Genomic DNA, 18,083 nt, shown 5'->3' on the forward strand with positions numbered 1-18,083 from the left:
AAAAATTGACTGAATGCATTTTTTATTCGGATTTGTCTTATCGACATCCACAAAAAAATTCCACTAAAAATTCGAAATTTTTTATTGACGAGTCATTTAATTTTGTGGAAATTATCAGAATAAATGAGGCGTTTGAAGATTATTTTTTTCATTTAAATTGGGTTTAAACTTGTAATAAAAAATTCAGATTACTGAAATTTCGAGAAATTTCAAATAGTGGAGGGGAGATCCGCCTGATAGCTGCAAGTCTCTCGGGATTTCCCCTCGTGTTAGATGTGATTGGGGTCCAGACTAATTCGTCAACATAATCAGATAATATTGGAGTACACGCTCACAGCGATTGTTTTATTGATAATTCAATAACGTTTACATGCGAAAATATCGTTGACACATTGGAGCCTGTCACTACCATTTCCATCATAAAATATTTGACATTTATGTCAGCTTAAATTTGAGTAGCATTAACACATAATTTTCCGGCTCAATTAATCCTGAAACTATTACCAAATTGAAATAATCTATAAAATTGCGTTGAGAGGGAATTTTATGATGAAGGGATGAAAATAAAATTTCATCGGTGAAGAGCAATTTTTTTTGGTTGAAAGGGTTTTTTTAAATTGATGGAAAAATAGGTATTGAATCGTGAGTTTTATATAATTTTGTAAAATTTATATGCTGTAAAATGTCCCATCAATTTTACGGCTGTACCCTGGATTTGTTAGACCTATATGAGGACCGTCGATAGCTAGCTTTAGACTGCTCGGATGAATCCTCTCGATTGCCATCATTTGTGCCGCATAAGTCACTCGTCTGTGCTCTTTATCCAGGACATCGTCATCCTCATCCCCTATTCTCGGTTTCTTTGATCCACTGCCTTTTCCTGCACCTCGGGCGCCACCCCGAGGTGCCCCTTTTGGTGTCCTTGATGTCGCTGAGACCTTCCCCGAAGAATCTCCGGTTTTTGATTTTATAACTGCAGTGGATGACTTCTGATCATCAAAATAATTGATAAAAACTCAATTGAAACCTGGAATTAATTATTATCGACCGATCCTACTAACTTTCATTCCATTTCGAAGGACTCTCCAAGTCTCCCAGTTCAAGGACTCCGGCTGCATGCTGACGTACATCTTGGGGACCATGGTGTCTTCACTATGAACGTAAGCAGCTGAAAGCGCCAGATCAAGAGCATCATCGGGTACCTGAAATACTAAATTCAATAAAAATCAAGGCGACGACATCGTCTCGATATTTTTTGAATTTACCTGGGGCCTAACGAGTCGGTGATCTCTCCGGATACTTGTCAGTGTCTGATGAGTAAATAATCGCTCGTGGGGTTCCAATTTAGCCGACCAATCCCTGTCTCCCTCGAACCGATTTTTACTGAAGACCGGTCCATCCGAAAGCCAAAATCCCTCGGTGGAGATGTCCGGAATGGGGTAAGGGTTACGTTCCCAGTCTCTGGATGGCATCGATCTACTAGAAAAACGATTTTTTCTGTGCCCTAGAAGAAAAGCATTATTCAAGTAATCAGATTTTGCATTTCTTATAATGGAATCACTCGAAAGAATTTTACTGATTTATCAGTTTCGGTTTATTCGATGTCTCGAGCATCAAGATGCAGCTATTACGGTTTGTAAATGCTGTCAAAGTCATTGGAGTGAAGTAAGTAGTAAAACTCGAGGCCATTGTGATAAGAAATGACAATGTTTGCGTCACGCATGAGATATATCTGGAAATGCGTCGTGTTTCTTTTTTTCTCTTGTCAACATGATTTATGAAGGATCGTTTGTAGTCGAATCATGAGGAGACAATATTTGCTTGGACTGAATCAAAAAATGGAAAAATATTGCCATTGTACCAGGAAGATAAAATATCAGAGAATTGAATAAATAATTCTTATGCTATGTACATAATTTTATCAGAGAGCAAATTCAATTGAGTTATTTCACTCTGAAAAATCGTATTCTATTTGGAGAATATTTCAAAATTCAGGCGAATCAATGACGAGTCATTTATGACTACTACGAAGATCGAGTGGAGATAGATTATCCGTTGGTTCGATTTGCCAATCGATTTATCGATCTTTGAGGTTTTCAAAGGCTTTGCGGTGGCATAAACATTGTTCTATCGAATCCGCGATTTAGTGTTGCACGACGATTTAACTTGGTTGGTGCAGAGGCTGTAAATGCGCCTCGCACCTCGGCATAATTAACACTTTAACCGATATAATATAATGGCTATCACATTCACGCAGTAAACCGTAATGAGATGGCCACGATCGTATATCAAGAGCCGGCATCCGGCTTTAACCCAGTCTCTCTCCAGTTTAGGATTAAAGTGGTTAGAACGGCCACATTCATGTTACGTCAAGTACATCGTTTCCATTAATTCCAACGGAAGTCTCTGCTGTATATCATTCCAACAGTATTCATTCATGATTTTTAGAAATTGCCCAATGCCCATTGGTTACATTGATTTGAAAATTTCAAGAGCTACCGACGTGACCATCGGCTCTCAGGAAATACCCATTTCCTCACTTATCCAAGAATTCGGTTAATGTTACACTCACATTTTCAATAATTATCATTTCATTCAGATTTAAGAATGAAACAATTCTTAATGGATGTCTGTAGTACCCCAGCATTCCCTTCACTCTTGACAGGAATTATCAATGAATCCAGTCAGCGGGGAATATATTTTATTCTGATTTATGTATCGAGAGAAAAAAATGAAGCTGTATTTAACGTCTTTGACCCAGCGGGTGGTAGCCCACGAAAAATCATCGCAGATACAATATTAAAGCCACATGTAATTTATGTTAGGACGGGCGTGCATAATGCTGTTTGTAGAAAAGCGATGGTGTCACGTGTTGACACGTGTCGTTGGGATGGTGGTACCACCTACCCTAGCACCTACTGTCCGATCAGTAACGCGCAATTCTAAATGGCCCACACACATGTAGAATTTAACCCACCGTGGGATACTCACACTGTTGGCTTTGATATTTGCCAATTCAGTGCATTTAATCGGATAACGTGTTTAAGTAGCATCTAATACGATTTTAGGTGTAGCAGTAATAATATTGACAGCTCTATCCAAAAATTGCATTTCAGACCAGAAGTTAATGGTTCTTGAGTTAAAAAAAAAATTAGCACTTAAAGATTTTAATTTGCAATTTTCTGATGTCGAATTTTTGGAAAAATTTATTTGACTTAAATCCGAATTTTGGGGATTTCGAGAAAGGGCCCATTTTTTTTTTTCTGTCAGTTTCCCCGATTTCGGGGAAAATAATTCCTGGCATATGTGAGGAACAGACATATCGAGTAAAAAATGATCTCCGAAATCTTCCGCGTCATTGGTCTCGTTTACAGGGCCCGTCCCCTTTGGAAATAGGGGATAGGGCAGAGGTCGTGCCTCTTTTTTTCGCAATTTGAACACAACCAAAACCCCTGGGGTAGTAGAGATGACACGCGTAATCGCGTAATCGTGGCGCGTGCTAGAGTTTGAATCAGGGGAGCTTTACGTACGTCTACACAGAACTGGGTAACTATGCAGACGCAATGGCACGTGGTGATGCACGCCCTAAATCAACATATAACTGCTTTCGTAGATGGAACTGCTTGAATTAGAAAATCTTTAAATGTGTCTCTTCTATCCAAACAATTGTACAGATTTCATTCCAACAGCCAATTTTAACAAACAACAAAACTTGCCAGGGAGTCGCAATATTTTTTATTTTATCCAAAAATTGTATTTACACGGAAAAAAAAAAATTAATACTGGAATCAAATATAATTTTTATACTCGCGAAAATCAATGTTCCAGTTTTTTTTTTTTTTCGTGCACCTATGGATGAGGAATGAAAAACACCAGGAATTGATACCGATGGAGATCGAACTCGATCGATTGTACTTTTCTTCGGAATTTCCTCGAATAAACAATCAAAGACATAAATCGAAAGTCAATCCTTTCCCCCGCAGAACTCGAATTAGTAAGAAGTTAAAGCGACTTCGATTGTGGCCAGAGTGTATTTGAGTTCAGTGGGAGTGAAGGGCGAATCCTGGGTCCACTGTTCTCGGTTCAACCAGCTAAGCCCTTTTCCCCTTAATCCCACACTATGCCACCGTTGAATTCGTATCTGGTGGGTATATCGGTATTGCCACCGAAAAATCGGTAGCGCATTTAAATGGATATCGTAGTTTTCCCACCACTTTTCCAAACAAAACAGTACAACGAGAGAGGATCCGAGGACCGTAAAGAGATGAAAGACTAGGGGGTTCAGGTCGTATACGTGGACAATGGATGTGGAGGGACGATATTGCCAATATTTGGTTTGATTCTAGTGAGAACGTGCGGACCACTGGTGGTTGTACACGTTCTGACACTGTCCGTGTATATTAGATGACCAGCGAATTACCATCTGAATGCACCCCAGGGTTTGCCCTTTGTCAACCAGCCCTCATCGTACTGACCGCACGTATATTCTCGACGTGAAAAATTCACTTCCCCTCACTCTCTGAAAAAATACTTCATTCCTTCCACATTCACTGGCATTGGCTCCTTAAATTCCCGGTAAAATATTTTTTCCAAATTTTCCAAGAATTTCTGGAAAACTTCTCAGAAAATTTTTCCAAAATTTCTTTCGGAAATTTTTTTTTATAATTTTCTAGGAATTTTTCCAAATATAATTTTTTCTTTTGATTATACTGTTGTTTTCCGATTTTTTTTTGTTTCATAAAAAAAATGTTTTGAAGTTTTCCAGAAATTTTTTGAAAATTTGGAAAAAATATTCCGATTTCAATTTTTTTTACCCGAGTTCACCATATGCTCATTTTCCTTTTGACAAAAAAAAAAAACAAATTTAGTACTCCCCAATTTTTTCGAATGAATTTATTCCACATCGGCTCCTGGCATCATCAGGATTAAAAAAATAATAAAAAAATAGCGCCAGAATTGAGATATTGGTATACCGATTTTTGGAATAGTTCAAATAAACACACGTGTCAATCTCGCGTGTTGCCGTTGCTCTTCAATTCAATCTAACGACTCTTTATTTGAAGGATCGAAATAATTCTTATTCCACATGTAAATACCAATTTATAAGTCGAACTAAGGATTATTGATTTGATTTCCTAATTTGGATTAAAACGCACAGCTGGTTGGCCGGAATCACAAATAATTATTGCTTAATGGAATTGAAATAATTGATGTGCTCTGATGGTGTTATACCACCCCTCGGTGAAAACTAATGTCTTGCACCCAGCGTGACCAATAATCCGAAAGAAATTATACTAAGGGATCTCGTAACCAGTAGAGCGACAGGTGGCCCGTGAAATCAGTACACGCACCCTTGTTGCGGCTCATTACAAAATCTAGTGTATAATAACCAAGGGATGGTGTGATCTCCAAAAAAAAAACTTTATAATGTCCCGTCGCCACCTATTCTCAATACCGATCCCGCAATTGCACCCACTACGATTAATGCCGTCATACCAATATTTTTTATTATCGATTAATTTATTTTCCCTTGCCTCCCCTGAAGTAATTTATTATCTACTTATTTTATTATTTATCTCATATCATCCAATGAAATTCCATACTCTACTAATTCCACGGCTGTTTCAATACCGATAATGAATATGAATTTTTTTTTTTTTTTTTCAATTTCAATGAAATTTGAATAAAAATAAAAATAACGGAGAACTCGTAAAAAATGTCTCAACCCTGAAATTTTGGAAAATACCGATCGTTAGATTTTTTCAGTCTGTACAAACGCGACATGTACATTGTGGCATTTCATATTCTCCCATTTAAATGGTAATCGCTGGGTCCATATAATTGTCTTCGTGGGGAAATAAAGCCCCGGATTTCTAACACACGGGACCAGTGCCTGTACCCACTTGATACCATTGTTCCCATTGTTCCCCATGCAGTGCACTAAAACAACGCAAAGAATTGTAATGCCAGTAATTTCGGAAACTTGACTCCTCTCAACTCGACATACCGAGGTTAATGTTAAAATATTTCTAAAAAAAAGTCTCACCTATTTCCCGTCATTGACACATCGCACCGTTACCCACTGTCTATTGAAAAAAAATACAGATGAAATATATAGAGGGTTGTTATGTGGGGGAGGAAGGCATTGTACACTCATGCATATTCATCAAACGCTAATTAATCATGGCGCCTCTCTCTCACCCCCACTGTCTCATCTCCACCCCTTAAAATATGCCAACTTCGGGATAAACTGTGGACCGATGCAGATTACAAAGTCGATTCGTACCGAACCGAAAAATTTAAATCCTCTCAAAATTCAGGAATCCATTCGAATGGAATATCCCGAATATAATAAATTCATATTACGTACCTCCATGTGAATTCATGACGTTCAAATGTTGATAAATCCTCCGGAATTTACGTTTACGCACGATCAATCTGAATTGTAATTTGTGTAATCCTATTTAGTGGAAAGTTACACTTGCTTTCAGCCGTTGGGGTTTAGGCGCGCTTATAATTAGCTATCGTTTATTTTACATCCCTTTTTTTCCCCCCAGTGATCGGGATGGGGACGAGGGGTGAGGGCATCCAAATGGGGTGCCCCCCGGTGCCGCAAAAGTGGCGGTAGTAGCTCATATAACGCTTCACTGGTAATGTGACGCCATCATCGCCGACCCCAATGTTCATTGATATTGCCTATTTTACAACTGACTCCCTCAACTTTTTTAGGTCCTGATAAAAATCTGTGGCCACCTATCCGGTCATAAATTTATTTATTTCAATATTTCACCGCATCTTTGGATGAATTTTAAAAAAAACTCATTCATTCCCGTAATTATGATATTGAGAAAATTAAATGGAGGGATGGAAGACAGAAATTGTTCTGATTTTTAATTTATAATATTGAGGGGGAATTTTTGCTGTATTTTAAAAGCAATCAATTGGGCGCACCTTTTCAGTGAAAAAGTGATGGATGACGTGGATGGAAAATATTTTGATTCAATGTTTTTCGTTCATATGTAAAGGTTGATGGGTTCGCGCAGCTGAGCAGTGTTTTTTAGGTTGTATAAAAATCAGAATGAGAAACACCCTGGGACCAGATGTGGGGGGTCCAGTTGACACTTTATGGTCCACCCCTGCATCCCGTCAACAACACAGTAGGTGTCGGCAAACCCTCTAAATGCCCCCGAGGGGTTGAATTTTTTTTTCCCCATCATTTTTTCCTCTATCTACATAATACCCATCAACTAATACTGCAAATCGAATCTCTATAATAGCTTAATTCCTCTACCCCGTTAAAACATTACAATTTTCAACTGAAATTTCAATAATCAAGTATTTTGCAGTCACCGCAAAAATAATATAACGTGCATTAAAAAATCTACGAAAAATAATCGTGAATAATTTTCGTTTATGACGTACATTTTCGGGAATGGTTTGTGAATTGTGGAATGAGTGAGAATTAATCGGTAGTTTTACGACTTGAGGGATTAAAAATGCCGCAACAAAAATCATAGCGTCATTTTCGTGAAATAGTTGGACTATAAAAGTCATAGTATTTGGCAGATTGGTGGTTGACAAATGAGGGAATCCCCGATGGTGAGTGGATGCACGTAGAAGACATATGGCCCCATAAAAAAGAGATACAAGAGAACGAAAAAATATATTTTGTCTCTCTCATTCGGTACAACCATCCCAGTGTTCGGATCCAATATTAATGGAGACCAAACACCGCACATTCTGTGTCGTCGTTGTTCCCCAGAGTGTGTACACAACATCGGAAAATGCCATAATGTCTATTCCGATATATAATGTGTGTACACTCCCCCTTTCTCCAACAATGGAATGATCTATGGAATGACTCTGAGTATACGTTTATAGGTGCATATAGATCATTTTGCTTTCTTCCCCTTCTGCCCTTTTTTATGTCTTCCACATTACAGTCCTTCGTTTTTTCCTATCTTTTCAAAGGATAAAAGTCAAATTAGTTTAATATTACCTGTAATTTGTCTTTATACATCGTAATGCTGACTTATTTATATATTTATCCACTGGCGACACCCAAAAACAAGAATAAAACCCATCATTATCTGGATATTACGAGAAATGGCGAGGAAAGGACTTTCAGTTCTGAAACTTGAATGAAATGAAAATAAAAAATTGAAATTCATTAAATTCACAATTTTTCAAAGTAGTTGTAATTTTAAAGTTATTTTCTTTGAAACATAATTCAGTCTTTCGTCTCCATCACGTAAAAAACGTAATATTGAGTTCAATCAAGCCTTCCTCTCCATGCACGAAGTCAAATTGGATTTTGGCGAAAAGCCCTGAGCGAAATGTACACGTGGCGCGTGACTATCTGGAAAAGGGAGACAACGAGGTTTTCGGAACATATTATAGTCACGAGATGATTTGACTGTGGGTAGGAAAACTCAACCTGTGAATATCCGTCTCTCTCCTTCAACTCTGGAGGATCAAAGACGAACCCCACGGTGGTTGGCCGACTGGCCCTGACGTATTAGAAATAAATTGACGTCGACAGCAATTGGATGGTACGAGCAATTCTGCACCTTGCAGGGCTTTGATCCAGTTTACCTGAGGGAACTGCGCCCTTATCCTCCACCCTCTAAACATTCCCAATCATCAACCAATGTTAGAGGGATTTGATAACGGATGTGGCACGTCACTTGTCCATCATTGCGCAATTATTCCTAACTGCATATCTCAACACCTTCAACTACCAAATTTTTATTCATTTGGATTTTATTCATTTGGATCAATCCACTGTTGGATTCACTCAATGATTCATTCTTATTTCATTTTAAAATAAATTTATCAATTCATTTAATCCTATTATATCAACTCGGATCTATAGATTAGATTGAAATTAATTAGAGGAATTTACAGTCATACCTGAAATGAAAATTTCGCTGTTCCGGGAAAAATAATCCGTTTCTGTTGAATCACTTCATTTGTTAAGTCAATATTATCGCGAAAATTCAAAGCTCTTGCGCAAAACGTCGGCATAACAGAGACATCTGTGGTGAATCCTCGGAAAATTTCGGAATCTCCGGTGATATTTACCTTTCGGTGGAATTACACCGCATGATGATAACAGATTGCCAATTCTCTGTTATATCAATAATGAGTGAGCTCCGGTGATAATTGTTTTAATAATCATTTCAATATCGATGAGAATGCGATACAATAATTCGGGTCAGGAACATCTTGCGCAATTCCCAGTGCAAAACAACTTTGGCTTTTGGATAAAATACATCAAACAATCTGCAATTTCATTCTCTTTAACCGTGAAACTTCATAATAATAAACGCGAATTGTAATTTGAAACTAATTTTTACGTAACGATTGAGTATAATTTTCAGAAATGCGTGGGGGAGGGTGTTGTATTAAACATTTATTGAATTTTCATCCACGACTCCATCAGTTTTCATCGACAAGAGATCCCGCAAACCTCGCATTAATTATTATTCTCATTACTCCGAGGTAATTCGAAATAAACAATTCGAGGGGCACATCGGGCGTGAAAAATGATTGTTTTTCAAACCGATTGTTGGTCGGCAATCGAATGGTATTTGTTCCATCGGAGAATTGGATTTCTAGTGATAATTTTCGCTGCTGGTATCGTATGGATCCTGCGGAAAATCCAGCGATGGTATCAAATTCAAAAAAGGTATTGGATATGTCTTGATAAGATTCCTGGACCTCCAGCTTTACCCATCGTCGGGAACACAATAGCACTGAATGTTGATCATGGCGGTGAGTGAAATTTCCCAATTGCCAAAATTTTCCAAGTGATCTTCCATCGATTTCGCGGATTGATTAAAATTCCTGAGATGATCGAAGGAATTTCACTTGTCACTCCAATTTTTTTAGAGCTCTATCAAAGACTAATCGGGATGAGGATGCTCTGGGGTTGTCATGACGGAATTAATAAAGCCTGGTTGGGTCCAAACCCTTACATATTCGTCAGCAAAGCCTCGACTGTTGAAAAAATTCTCAGCAGCAATCGGCACATTGATAAAAGCTTCGATTACAATTTTCTACGTCCTTGGCTTGGAACAGGCTTACTCACCAGCAACGGTAACAATAAATTCGATAATTCGATCCAATCAATACTCAAGATGATAATTATTCAGGGAGTAAATGGCGTCAGCGGCGAAAAATCCTGACGCCGACGTTCCACTTCACGATATTGGAGGACTTCATCGAAGTCTTTGGAGAACAGACTGCTATCTTGGTAAAACAACTGGAATCCGAACTTCACAATGAATCATTCAATATTTCTCCTTACGTGACTCACTGCACTTTGGATATTATCTGTGGTACGACTGCGCCTCATTATTTTGTAATTTTATAGTTATTTAAATAATCAAATTGCAGAAACTGCTATGGGAAGACAAGTTTCTGCTCAGAATAACAGTGACAGCGAGTATGTACGTGCTGTTTATGAGTGAGTTGATGTTTTATTCATGCGAAAAATCTTGATAGATCGCGTTAAATGGAAACAATAAATTCTAGAATTGGAAATATAATACAAACCCGCCAGGCGTCAATATGGTACCATCCGGACTCACTTTTCAGAATTACTCCGCTGTACAAAAAACATCAGGAGTGCATACGTGTTCTACATGCCTTTTCTAGTAAAGTAATTATATTTGCGCAGAGAGTGTAACTTATTGTTAATACTTTTCATACGATGGTATGATTTTTTCGGTAGGTGATATCAGAGAGAAAAGGGGAAATCCTGAATAACACTGAGAATAATAATATCGATGAGGTTAACGGAATGAAAAAAAAACGGCTGGCATTCTTGGATATGTTGATTGAAGCTTCTGAAAATGGAACTATTTTATCAAATGAGGATATTAGAGAGGAAGTCGACACCTTTATGTTTGAAGTGAGACCCAGAATATGTGGGAAGAACAGAAAATTATCGATCAGAACAGACTCGAAGTGATTTCAATTAATTCAATAAATTTTAGGGCCATGACACGACATCATCTGCTATCTGCTGGACGCTTTATCTTCTCGGGTGTCATCCAGAGTATCAAGTAAATAATTACTGATTGATTTTGGGGATTGGGAAAATATAATACTAAATTTTGCAGGAGCGCGTCGTCGAGGAATTAGATCAAGTTTACGGTGAAGGTGATTATCACCGGCGGCCGACACTCAAGGACTTGAAGAGCATGAGGTATTTAGAGAGGTGCATCAAGGAAGCATTACGATTGTATCCAAGTGTTCCACTCCTTGCTCGTCGCATTGCGGAAGACGTGCAGATTGGTATAGAATTAACTGTCCAGATATCATCGGAATGTGTTGGAAAATTACACTTGAAATTTCCAGTGATTTCGATTTTCAGGGAGCTACACGATTCCAGAGGGTACGACGGCGGTGGTCATTGTTCCGATGCTTCACAGAAACCCCGAGGTCTTCTCTAATCCGGAAAAATTCGATCCTGATAGATTCTCCCCGGAGAATTCCAAGGGAAGACATCCCTATGCCTTCATTCCTTTCAGCGCGGGACCGAGAAATTGTATTGGTATATATTTTTTTATTGATCGCAGATGAATCATTTCAGAGAAATTGTTGGATTCATGTCGAGGCTAACTATTTTAAGAATTCGTTGAAACGTGCGATATCATGAATTTTTTTCACGTGACGATAATTTCTTGTTTGAAATTGAAATTTAAATTTTTCATTTATACATATTATATAAAAATAATCACTTTGCAGGGCAAAAATTCGCTCTGTTGGAGGAGAAAGCGGTGATCTCAGGAGTTTTGAGGAAATTTAGAATTGAATCAGCGGAGCGTCGAGAGGACGTCAGTATCACAGCTGAACTAGTAATCAGAGCTAAAAACGGTCTCAACGTCCGTATAAAACCGCGATTATGAGTAAAGCAATTCATTAATCACTGTAAATAATTTTCACCAGCATTATTATTGAAATTATTTATAATAAAAAAACATACGACAACTTACTATTTTGTTGTCATTTTTTTTTTCATTTTCCTAAATCCCAAGTATTCGCGCCGAAATGAAAATCAGCGGAGCAATAAAGTAAAATTTATGCTTGCAAACCTAATAATTTAAATTTCTTTTCGCTTTCAGCGATTTTCTGAATTCAAGGCAACGAGATAAATCGTTCCTGCAACCCTGACAAAATCGTTATCTAGATTTTATTAAAATCGGTTAATTGTGCTGGTGCAAATGAATTACACGAGTTTTCCTTATTATATATATATTATATATATATAAGAAAAAAATATATTTGACTTTTTCTCTGAATGACAAGTGAATTTCCCGCGCATGCGCACTTTTAAATAAATCGTCGTCACAGCTGGTGAATTCTCCCATAAGCTCTCACTCTCGCAGTTGAACGTTGGGACAGTACCACCACAGGAAAAAAAAAATCTCACTCTCACTACAAATGGTCAGTACAGTGCAGTGCACTTGAGAATAATCCAAAGGAAACGTTTCATGCAGTTTGGCACGTCATCTTCGACGTACTCCAAGGAATTCGTGACAAGACGCAAAATCATAATTATCCAAATTGTGCATTGATTAAAAAGAATACCCCAACTGTAAAATTTGATAACTGGGTGATTAAAACTGACGCTCCAGGAAAAAAACATCAAAATGAAGGCGATACTACTCGCCCTCAGTGCATTGTTTGCTGGTAAGTTTTTATTGTCTTATTTTTCATGATAATTAGCAACTATTTCTGGATACATATCAGCGATGAATGAAATGAGAGAATAATTATAAGAGTTTAAAAAATATCATTACAGTTTGTTGAATATCGATATTGGTGCATTATGAGTCTTTAAACTGCATCTGCGTATTATTGTGGTCAGCTAATCAAATTTATTTGCGTCGTAATAACGAATATTTTTGGCCATAAACCCTTTTGAAAAATTATGCATGAGTATTCAGTGAAGAATATCTGATAATTGGTATGCAAAACCGGATTTTCACACGTAATTATAAATTTGTATTGAGTTAGTCACTCTTGGAATGCTGTGAGGTTATTTCTAATGAAATGAATGACTCAGGCACTGGAACTTTTCTCAGTTAAATTATGTGACTGCCATCAGCTTCCTATACTATTTATTTCTTTCAAAATTATTAATTTATTCGTCATTATTTCAATAGATTATTCTGGAATTGATTGCTTGCTCTAAAATAATACGAAATCTTTTGTTATTTTTATTTCTGCTAATCAGCAGTCATGACTCCTTTATGATGTACAGGAAGTCAGAGATAGCGGGTTTTGTTGCTAGATATTGGACCTTGTTCTGTGTATTTGACACTAACGAATGAACTGGTCACTGATATAAAGAAATATGAAGATCCAGCTGTTGTGGAATATAATACCGCTGAGATGATAATGAATACGAGTCGAATAATTGTTCTGTTTTTGCAGTTTCGGCAGCTAGAGGTATTGTCAATGTTGAGGAGCATAGCCCTCGAATGTTGGGAGCCCAACAATGTACATGGGGTCCTGGGTACTGGTGTATGAATATAACGTAAGATTTTTCGCAATTTTCATTTGCAACACGAATAATTAACCCCAGCCGCTCTGGCGAGCAATACCAATAAATCGTTTTTTTTTGTGTGACTCAATATCAACTATTTTTTGCTCATTAACTCGGAGAATTCAATATTTTTGCCTCCAAATTAAACTGAATAATTTCATCATTAAGAAATGCTGCTGGCTGCAATGCAACGAGTCATTGCATCGAACATGTCTGGAGTACCATGCACGTTCCAGAAGATGATGACAGTGTTTGCAAAATTTGTAAAGACATGGTCGGCCAAGCACGCGATCAATTGGAAAGTAATCAAACCCAGGCAGACCTCAAGGCCGTCTTCGAGGGCAGCTGTAGACTCATGATGATCAAACCCATAGTCGATGAGTGCGACAGATTGGTCGATCAGTTCATCCCCGAGCTGGTCGAGACTCTGGCATCCCAGATGAATCCATCAGTCGTCTGCTCGGTTGCCGGTTTGTGTAATTCAGCTCGCATCGATCAACTACTCGTTGAGCACGAGGCCATGCTCAAGAAGGTATTTCCGAGATAACATACATTTCATGAATTATTCATCGACTTTAATGTGGAAATTAACGGTTGAGTGAAGATTAATCAATTGACCTTTTGGCATTACTTTACTCACTCTCCGATAATGAACGAAACGAATGGTAAATCGCTCTTCAGCAATACGCAACTCACGATGAGTCAAAAAAGGAGCCATTATACAACTTAATTATAAATAGACCATTGTTATGAACGCTTTCAATTTATTAGAATGACTCATCATTGAAAGTAACAGTGAATCTAGAAAAAAATTCGGATTAATGATTAATTTCAAATAATTTCTTTGGAATCTTTGGAATGTTCCACAGATTAATGCGAAAGCCGTATCTCTACAAAATGACGAGCTTACCCCCGATGAGTGTTCTCGTTGCTACACAATAGCATCTCATATGGAGAATCAGCTGTCCAACACTCCACGAGATCGAATGGTAAACGAATTGCTCTCCCTGTGCGGTCAATTCAGTTCCTTTTCCGATGCCTGCTCTTCCATAATTCTCGTTAACTTCGAAACGATCTACGATCACCTGAAGAATAATTTCAATGCTGATAACATCTGCCACCTGTCTGGTCAGTGCAGTAGCAAGTACCACAGACATGAGGAAGAGGCAGACAAGGGTCCAGCTGTAGAAATTCGTCCTCTATCCACCGTGGGAGTAGTAGATATTGGTGAAGATCTCCCCTGCAAGCTCTGCGAGCAGTTGGTGGGACATCTCAGAGATCTTTTAGTGGCAAATACTACAGAGTTGGAATTCCAACAGGTTCTCGACGGTCTGTGCAAGCAAACTAAGTCCTTTGCTGATGAGTGCAAATCCCTCGTCGATCAATACTACTCTGAAATTTATGAGTACCTGGTCCACCGTTTAAATAGCAATGCCATATGCCAACTAGGTGGAATTTGTCCAGAGCCAGGTAAAATGCCCATGGATAGGCTCATCATGCCTCTGCTCCCCCTGCACTCAGCAGAAATTGGAATTCGAGTTCTGAACGAGCAAAACGAGAAGAACGTGGAAATCGGTGGTGTCGGACAATCAAGCGCTTATCCTAGAACTGAAGCTGATGAAATGCAACTTCCAATCGAGAGATTCCAACCATTCGCCACTTTATCTCTTCCCAAAATGGACGTCGAAGGGCAGAAGACTTGCGCTTTTTGCGAGTACCTTCTGCATTATTTACAACAGGTAATCACCAGTCCAACGACTGAGGATCAAGTGAGGGAAGTGTTGGAGAAAGTCTGCACGAAGCTACCTCAAAGCGTTGAAGGTACTTGCAACGAATTCGTGGATACCTATGAGGATGCTCTTGTTGCTTTATTAGCCCAAGAGATTGATCCTTCCATTGCTTGTCCCATGCTGCATATCTGTCCATCGCAGGCAGCTATGGAAGCCTGGGAAGCGATTCCCGAAGAAATGACACTAAGATCGAACGTTGAGGAAAAGCCCAGCTGTCCGCTTTGTCTCCTTGCTCTCAGCCAACTGTACAATGTCATCAAGGATAACAAAACTGAGGAGAGCATCCAGAGAGCGTTAGATAAGCTTTGTGATGATCTCCCTAAGGACTTGAATCACCAGTGTGCAAGCTTGGTCAAGGGCTACAGCAAAGAACTTATTGACATGCTTCTGGCTGATCTGACTCCTCAGGAAGTCTGTGTTTACATTAAATTGTGTAACGCACAGAAAAACGTCGGCCCCACTGATCAATTCCCCATGGACAAAGATGGAGAGATCATGACGAACGAAATTCCAAATTTTCCAATTCATAAAGATAAGCATCTGAATGACGGTCAGAAATGCGTTATTTGTGAATATGTCATGCAGTACCTAGAAAAGCAAATGAAGAACAAGTCGACGAAGGATGAAATCGAGAAGGTTGTTCATGGAATTTGTAATTATCTACCGAAGACTGTCTCACAGCAGTGCAATACCTTTGTTAATCAATATGCTGATCTCGTAATTGATCTGTTGGCTCAAGAAGTCAGTCCTAAGGAGATTTGCACAGCTATGGGGCTCTGTCAGGCTGCTCTCAAAAAGATGATGGATTCGATTGCTGAGTGTGCACTGTGTCAGGCCATTATTTCCTCCATTGATAGCATGTTGGTTAATCCTGAAATTGATCAGAAGATTGAAGATATTGTGGGTAAAGTATGCACACTGCTTCCTGGGAGCAAGCAGGGCAAGTGCACCATGATGCTGGAGGTTTATGAGCAGAGCATCATCAATCTCTTGAAGGCTGGCGTTAATACTAGGGAAGTCTGTAAAAAAATTGCACTTTGCTCTAATAGCGATTTTTTCGCTATGTCCAATCCGCATTTCAGGGACCGGAGGGCTGACGATCTGGGGAAGAAGAGGTGCACCTGGGGGGATGAGTATCGGTGCAGTGATATGAGAGCTGCTGAGGAATGTGATGTAAGTTGTTAACAAATTTTTATTGATATTCAGACAAATCTAGATAATTTTTTTTACAGGCTGTCAACCACTGTAAAACGAATGTATGGAAAAGTAACTCTCCCACCAATGATCGTGGGGAATCCACGGAGGAAAAATCAAGATCTTAAAAATTTTTTTTTAATTTTCAAATATTTCATATACAAAACTTCAATTCATAATCAGAACATAAAAATTCAACAGATAATATACTTAATAATGAATAAATTTAAGTGGGAGATGAGCAGTAAAATTCTACGTGGTAGATAATCATACTCGAACCAAAAGAATCATTCAATAGTGCGATGACTAACATTAATTATAAACGAATGTAAGTAGACGTTATTAAAAGCCTTTTTGTCTTATAAAATATTATTTCTGTAACTCATTATATTTCAATACTAGTAGGCAGAAGTTTGAAAGTTCAATGCTCTCAACATGCCTTATGAAAATTTTTTATTTTTCATTTCAATGACTAGCTGGCGGTGAGAGGCGCTGAAATTCGGTACACTGTACAGCAATTGTAATATCAATGAAATGATATATGATATTAAAAAAATAAAATTTTCGAAGTGAAAACGGCCTGACCGACTGAGCAGAATCTCTGCGGAGGTGGGCTCATAAAAAATGTCAATTATACGTCAATATTTCAAATTTGAATCTGTGATTTTATGTATTCTCTAACGAGAGTGCGTGCGCGATTTTTTCTCTTATTTAATTTTGGTGGAAAATAAATTTATTCCCCGGTTTCCGTCCGGTCGGTCCAGCAGTTTCTGAAATATAACAATTTCACGCGGAAACTTTCCATGACTGTCACAAACTGGTCACATCGCAAGTTCAATAATATTTTATTTCTTTCTACCTTTTTTTTTGAATTTTTAAAGAAACAAAAAAAAAATAATCCCTGAAAATATGTATAATAAGCTACATAAATTCAATGAAATAAATGGGCCAAGAAAATGGTAATCGCCAATCCCTCCTAAATTCCTAAGAAATCAACTTATCGGATTTTCGTTGTGGACGAAAAAAACATTAGGGGTTGAGAATGCCATGGGTAAACCCTTTGAAAGTAGGGTAGCATGTTCAATGGGGGTTTGTTGTAGAAATAAAAAAACTGTTACACTGGCATTAGGCAGAAGGGAGACTAAAGGAGACTAAAGGAAGACAACGAAGCAGATACGAAGTATTCGTGAGGGAAGGGACTTTGGCAGGGCCTGAGACAGTAAAAGGGTGGAATGAGGGTGACTGGTACGACGGCTGGACGAACTAGAGGTATGGGGTAAAACTACGATGAGGGCTTAAACCCCCCGGGGTAACCATGAGACGTGCCACGCAAAAGAGGAGGGAAAGGGGTAGGTGGGTAGACCGAACGAATGAACGGTTAGTTGTAAGAGGAAGAGAAAGGGAGAGAGTATTGGAAGAGCCAAGACCACCACCTCACTTCACCTCTTTGCTACGCCACGCCTCGCAAGGCTCCGGATTAGCGATTGTATTGATCCACCCTCACCTAGTAGCCTAGGACCCCTCCTCATCCTCTGACG

At 38.5% G+C, this 18,083-nt stretch overlaps 3 protein-coding genes across 6 annotated transcripts; 2 read left to right on the plus strand and 1 right to left on the minus strand.

The window, feature by feature from the left end:
* Positions 1 to 340: 340 nt before the first annotated feature.
* On the minus strand, positions 341 to 10,125 carry LOC105264993 (uncharacterized). 4 transcript variants are annotated; one of them, XM_011302249.1, is made up of 4 exons: positions 10,094 to 10,125; positions 1,266 to 1,504; positions 1,062 to 1,202; positions 341 to 989 (listed from the first exon to the last, which is right to left on the minus strand). In XM_011302249.1, exons 2-4 carry the CDS (start codon positions 1,470 to 1,472, stop codon positions 669 to 671), a joined length of 669 nt encoding a protein of 222 aa, XP_011300551.1. In that variant the 5' UTR covers positions 1,473 to 1,504; positions 10,094 to 10,125; the 3' UTR covers positions 341 to 668. The 4 variants fall into 4 exon arrangements, with proteins under 4 accessions (XP_011300551.1, XP_011300552.1, XP_011300549.1 ...); XM_011302250.1 differs by lacking the exon at positions 10,094 to 10,125 and adding an exon at positions 8,914 to 9,277; XM_011302247.1 differs by lacking the exon at positions 10,094 to 10,125 and adding an exon at positions 6,371 to 6,400.
* Cyp4c3 (Cytochrome P450 4c3) lies at positions 9,437 to 11,995 on the plus strand. Its single transcript, XM_011302246.1, has 10 exons — positions 9,437 to 9,777; positions 9,895 to 10,101; positions 10,158 to 10,343; positions 10,402 to 10,471; positions 10,540 to 10,666; positions 10,739 to 10,918; positions 11,004 to 11,072; positions 11,130 to 11,304; positions 11,384 to 11,563; positions 11,758 to 11,995. The coding sequence occupies exons 1-10, from the start codon at positions 9,549 to 9,551 to the stop codon at positions 11,916 to 11,918; spliced, it is 1,584 nt and encodes a 527-aa protein (XP_011300548.1). The 5' UTR covers positions 9,437 to 9,548; the 3' UTR covers positions 11,919 to 11,995.
* Positions 11,996 to 12,388: 393 nt separating this feature from the next.
* On the plus strand, positions 12,389 to 16,979 carry Sap-r (Saposin-related). The gene is made up of 5 exons (XM_011302251.1): positions 12,389 to 12,702; positions 13,450 to 13,552; positions 13,730 to 14,093; positions 14,431 to 16,524; positions 16,584 to 16,979. Exons 1-5 carry the CDS (start codon positions 12,663 to 12,665, stop codon positions 16,671 to 16,673), a joined length of 2,691 nt encoding a protein of 896 aa, XP_011300553.1. The 5' UTR covers positions 12,389 to 12,662; the 3' UTR covers positions 16,674 to 16,979.
* The last annotated feature ends 1,104 nt before the right edge of the window (positions 16,980 to 18,083 follow it).

Source organism: Fopius arisanus, unplaced genomic scaffold (assembly GCF_000806365.1).
Source record: "Fopius arisanus strain USDA-PBARC FA_bdor unplaced genomic scaffold, ASM80636v1 scaffold00026, whole genome shotgun sequence".
In the NCBI taxonomy this organism is placed as follows: domain Eukaryota; kingdom Metazoa; phylum Arthropoda; class Insecta; order Hymenoptera; family Braconidae; genus Fopius; species Fopius arisanus.